Source organism: Trachurus trachurus, assembly GCF_905171665.1.
Source record: "Trachurus trachurus genome assembly, chromosome: 18".
NCBI classification, from domain to species: Eukaryota; Metazoa; Chordata; class Actinopteri; order Carangiformes; family Carangidae; genus Trachurus; species Trachurus trachurus.
In genome coordinates this window covers 508173-513795 of record NC_139909.1, presented here as the reverse complement: position 1 = coordinate 513795, position 5623 = coordinate 508173, and the positions used below count along the sequence as shown (strand labels likewise).

General features: G+C 46.7%; 1 protein-coding gene across 1 annotated transcript; it reads right to left on the bottom strand.

Annotated features, from left to right (window-relative positions):
* Window positions 1-2887: 2887 nt before the first annotated feature.
* LOC311002163 (mamu class II histocompatibility antigen, DR alpha chain-like) lies at window positions 2888-5373 on the bottom strand. The gene is made up of 4 exons (XM_083993425.1): window positions 5250-5373; window positions 4865-5110; window positions 3964-4248; window positions 2888-3206 (listed from the first exon to the last, which is right to left on the bottom strand). Exons 1-4 carry the CDS (start codon window positions 5308-5310, stop codon window positions 3085-3087), a joined length of 714 nt encoding a protein of 237 aa, XP_083849551.1. The 5' UTR covers window positions 5311-5373; the 3' UTR covers window positions 2888-3084.
* Between the last annotated feature and the right edge of the window lie 250 nt (window positions 5374-5623).

Here is a 5623-nt window from a genome sequence, read left to right as displayed (position 1 = left end):
ACGCTCACGCACAGAAATTAGTCCACAGAACAGCAGCTTTATAAACAACAAGCTGTAAATCAGTTTGTTTTTTTGTAACATATACAGGTGCAAAAGATAATACTGTAGCTACTGTTCATTAAACAATTAGGGAGGAAAACGACACACAGGCCTCGTCACCATCACAGTCCTGCTCAGTCACAGTTTTACTCACAGTTTTTGTTTTTCCTGGTTGGTTGCTGCTGTTGTTGTTGTGCGCGACGTAAAGCTGTCGATATGAGCGGAGTTTTTTTTTTTTTTTTTTTTAATTGCCGGCAGCCCGGACACACTGCCCGCGGAAGCGGCAGTTTCTCCTGCTCTCTCTCTCCACGCCGGTCAAACATCGACCCGTCTGTAGGCTACTCGGTTTTCCACACACACACGTCTGTCTCTAGCGCTGTATGTATGGATGTGTGTCTTGTGTGCAGACGCAACTGACAAATATTTATAGACGAACAAGCAAACTTAATCATCATTTATTTTATTTTGAAAATTGACCGGATTCCCTCGCCTTTTCTGTGCCTGACTTCCTGTCTGGTACGCGCTCGTTCTATCCAGCTTGACGTCGCTCGTATTTTTTTCATTCAGCCACTCAGCTGTTGTTTCAAGCCGCTACTCTTGTAGCCTACTGTTACATGATCAGCGACTAGTCGGCGTCAAGCTCAAAACGTCATTGTGGAGCAGGGGACTGCAACCCCTAGTGGAAAACCTGCTTTACATTGTTTTAACATTAAAAAAAAAAAAAAAAAAAAAATCATCATTCTGAAGGTGTGGCGGCTTTTATTTTGCCGTGGCGGTGCGCCACGATCAATTACATGTAGCGGAAACCCTGGTATTTCTTAATTTCTTTTTTCAGGCTCAGTTGTCCTCTGGCCAGTCAGCCAGTATCGCTAGTGCAGCCTCTGCCCATCCTCTCTCCAGCGCCTTCACAATGACTGCCTCTGCTGCTGCCGCCGCAGCTACAGCTGGGTCAAGAATGGCCACTGCCACCCCAGCAGCCCCTGAAGAACAGCTGGTTAGTCTTTTTGCATCAAAAAGGTGTCATTGGTCTTAATGTCTTGCTTGTCAATGTATTATCATTGATATTAATAATTGTCTTATTACATTTAACAGATTGAGCACACCCTGTCCTCTGGCCCAACAAATGTCACCTCCAGCACAGCCTCTGCTCCCCCCCTCAACATCCTATCAGCCACTCTCTCCACAGCAACTGTTGGTCCCTCTGGGGCACCTACCCTGGCCCCAGCAGCACCTGTGCAACAAGTGGTAAGTCTTAGTCCAGCTGGTGTGACACATCACAGCAACATCAGGTGACTCTTCTAAGGAAGACACCAGATGCAGTCAAAACATGTCAAGGTTAACTGTTAAAATCCAGAGTCCCCCATTTGGGGGACTTGAAGACATGCATAACAATAACAGAGCCCCCAGTGCACTGATTATGAAAGAATATGGTCATATTATATGTCAAATTAAACAGCAGAAGCTGGGCTACAACGTGTAAAAAACCATGTTTATATGACCCAAACACAGCCCAAACACTACTCAAACAAACAACTAGACATCAAACTTCATAAAGCACCTCTGTGTGGACCCAGTCGCCACATTTCTGGCTCGTATACTACTGTACATTATGCAAAACACATCAGCGACCTCTCATCTGAACGTAAACATCGGGGCGTTCCCCAACAACCGCGGCTAACACAGCAGCTAGCAGCAGCACGGCAGAGGGAGAAGACAACAACCAGCAAAGTCGAGCAAACACAAACGCTGCGTGGCCAAAACCTGGTCGTACATTTGCTCTTACCTTTGCTGTTTTGCCGTGAAAAGGTTGTGTTATGGGTAAATCCACAATATTTCCAGTTGAACTCTGCCTAGTGTTTACATCTGAATCAGCCGGGCCGAAACCCGACGGCTCTAGGACCCTGCACGGAGCGCACACAACCCCACGTTGGCCTGAACGTGGATCTGCTGATCTGATTGGTTCATGGCTGTCACATGGCTGCCAGTGCGGCCAATCACATCGACCTGGGTCTAGCGTCATTCTTCTCTCTCTAATGGTCAGAATGAGCCGTCGATCACTCGAATCGACCAATGCGCTGCAGAGAGAGAGGCTGAAAGCCCAACCCCCCCAAATAAGCTGCGGAGTGCAGCAGGGCGCAGAGACACTGAATCCACTATGTTAGTTATTTACAATCGGTTCCAGTAGATTTATTTTCAGTTAGTTTATCCAAATTGTGTGAAAATAAAGATTAAACAATAGTTTATAGTAGCAGGTGGTTCCAAGCTGTGCCAAAAATGGACATTTTGGAAAGTTCGCCTGGATATTTTGTAGTAAAATCTCAATAATTTTGTCCTGCTTCAATTAAAACATATTTTAAATTATTATCTAAGTCTCTTTGCATTTTTGACCAGAATTTTAGCCAGAAGACAAGTGTGGCTACAAAACTGGAGAAAATAATGTGTCTAGAGTTTAATTTGTGGCCGAATTTGAAAAATTTGAAAAACTATAAAAAGTATGACAAATTTGAATACATCCGATAAAGTCCAGAAAAAGCTGCACGTTTTGATATATTAATTGTTGAAATAGCACAAAGTAGGAAGGACTAGAAGAAGACCGTAAAAAGGCGGAAGAAAATGGCCGAACAGAATGCTTTCAGCATTCACACTAATAATAAGTATAAAGAAAGTGGCGGAGAGGAAGAACAATAGTGATTCACACAAATTAGAAATTTGTATTTGTGGATAGCAAAACACGTGTGCAAACCAAGGAACATTTGTAGATCACCCTCTGTGCATTTACAGGTATTTATGAGACAAAAATAACTCCATACAGGTTTATGATGTCACACAAACACACACACACTAATCCCACTCATTGATCATACTTGTATTTTGAAAGTTTATTGCAGCTGATCAGACAGAACATCTGGATTAGAGGTTTAATGATGAAGATGATGAAGATGATGATGTCCATCAGGTCATATACAGGTGATCACAGGAGGAGAGCAGGTTAAAGCTGATAGGACAATATACAGGGACAACCATGACATCATCAGCCACAGCCAATCAGCTGCACTCGTTCCCTTTGATGAGGAAGAAGGTTCCAGCAGCCACGCCCAGCAGACCCACGGTCAGACCCAGTCCACAGAAGACAGCTGGTCCAACAGCTGGCTGCTGCACCTCCACATCTGGAGACACAGAGAGAGACATGTTAGAGACACACATCTGGCTGCTGCACCTCCACATCTGGAGACACAGAGAGAGATGTTAGAGACACACACATCTGGCTGCTGCACCTCCACATCTGGAGACACAGAGAGAGACATGTTAGAGACACACACATCTGGCTGCTGCACCTCCACATCTGGAGACACAGAGAGAGACATGTTAGAGACACATCTGGCTGCTGCACCTCCACATCTGGAGACACAGAGAGAGACATGTTAGAGACACACACAGCTGGCTGCTGCACCTCCACATCTGGAGACACAGAGAGAGACATGTTAGAGACACACACATCTGGCTGCTGCACCTCCACATCTGGAGACACAGAGAGAGACATGTTAGAGACACATCTGGCTGCTGCACCTCCACATCTGGAGACACAGAGAGAGACATGTTAGAGACACACACAGCTGGCTGCTGCACCTCCACATCTGGAGAGACAGAGAGAGACATGTTAGAGACACACACAGCTGGCTGCTGCACCTCCACATCTGGAGACACAGAGAGAGACATGTTAGAGACACAGCTGGCTGCTGCACCTCCACATCTGGAGACACAGAGAGAGACATGTTAGAGACACATCTGGCTGCTGCACCTCCACATCTGGAGACACAGAGAGAGACATGTTAGAGACACATCTGGCTGCTGCACCTCCACATCTGGAGACACAGAGAGAGACATGTTAGAGACACATCTGGAGACAGACAGACAGAGCCTCACCCCAGAAGCGGGTCAGTGGTTGGTCCAGAGCCAGATGTGTGACGGTGCAGCCGTACGTGTCTCCCAGCTGTGGGACGACGTCCAGCCTGGACGTCTGTCTGAAGGAACCGTCATCGTTGGGATACGGAACGTTGATGCTGGATCCTTCAGTCACGTTCTGTCCGTTCTTGGTCCAGTGGACGAGGACGGGAGCAGGATAGAAGCCGGTCACATGACACAGCAGAGTGTTCTTCTGGCCCAGCTCCACCTTGTCCCGGTTGTAGATCATCGGTCTGGACGGAGGTTCTGAGACACAGAGATTCAGAGACTCAGAGACTCAGAGACTCAGAGACTCAGAGACAACACCAGCTGTCCAGATGTGTCGTCATAGTAACACAGCTGGACACAGGTGTTATTTTTGTGTGTTGCCATAGAGACAGGAAGTGGGTGTGTCCTTCTTTGTCATATGTAAATGAAGCTTCCTAAAGATTAATAAGCTGATCAACTGAATCAATAATCATGAACTGCTGATTTCTACATATCCACCTTTTACTTCAAACTTCAAAAATGTAAGCCGATTTTGCTACTTCCGGTGGAATTTTATGTTCACGTTTCAATGGTTTCGGTAGTCGCGGTAAATGCAATTTTTTTTTTTCAATGAAAATCTGTCAAACACATCTTCACAGTAGCTTTTAAAAATGGATATCACACAAATTGACTTCCGTGTTTGAAGCCAGTGTTAACAGATCCATGCGTTTACCTACCGCAACTATGACAACGACTGAAATCATGGGAGCGTAAACGTACAATTCCACCGGAAGTGCAAAACCGGCTTCCGGTTTTGACCATTGATGACGTTCGGAATAATGTGGATGAACAAGCTCATTAACTGAAGTGACTCAGAAAGGAGATCAGACTTTACCGTTGGTCAGTGGGACGTCCTTCATACCGACACGACTGATCTTCAGGTTTGATCTGCAGATCTGTTGCTGGGCCACAGCTGTATCATAAGCTCCTGGGAAGTTGATATGATCCATGAAACTGGGCTGAGGCTCCACTGCCTTCTGCTGGACGAAGTCTGCAACCCAGACTTCTTCTCCATCCAGAGCCTCCATCATCTCTCCATCAGAGTCTGAACATCCAAGGACAGTAACTTCCACATGGACACCTGGACAGACAAGACCTGGATCACTGACCGTCTGTAGTTACTGAGGTGTCAGTAGCTGTGTCAGTGTCAGTAGATGTCTCAGTGTCAGTAGTTGTGTCAGTAGATGTGTCAGTAGTTGTGTCAGTAGTTGTGAACTCACCGTCAGCACAGACACAGACGACACAGCCGAGGAAGAGGAGCAGCTCCGACACCTTCATCATGGTCTTCGTCAGTAGTTCACTGACACAGTCTGAGCGTCTGTTGACCTGAGAGACGACTGACAGCAACTGACAGCGAGTCCGGCAGCAGCTCGGTCTTAGAGTCCCAGCAGCCAATCACAGAGCAGAGAGCCGGTGATGTCATCAGTGTCCGGGTAGAGGAGGCAGCAGCTGAAGAGAAACTTTCTGCAGACGCTGCGTTCAAGTGCTGCAGGAAAACTCAGTGTGGTCACAGTGACAGAGTCAGAGCTGCTGCTGAGCACCAGAGGAGAGCGTGGTGAAGTCCTACTGGAACACAAGCACCTGAACGCACCAT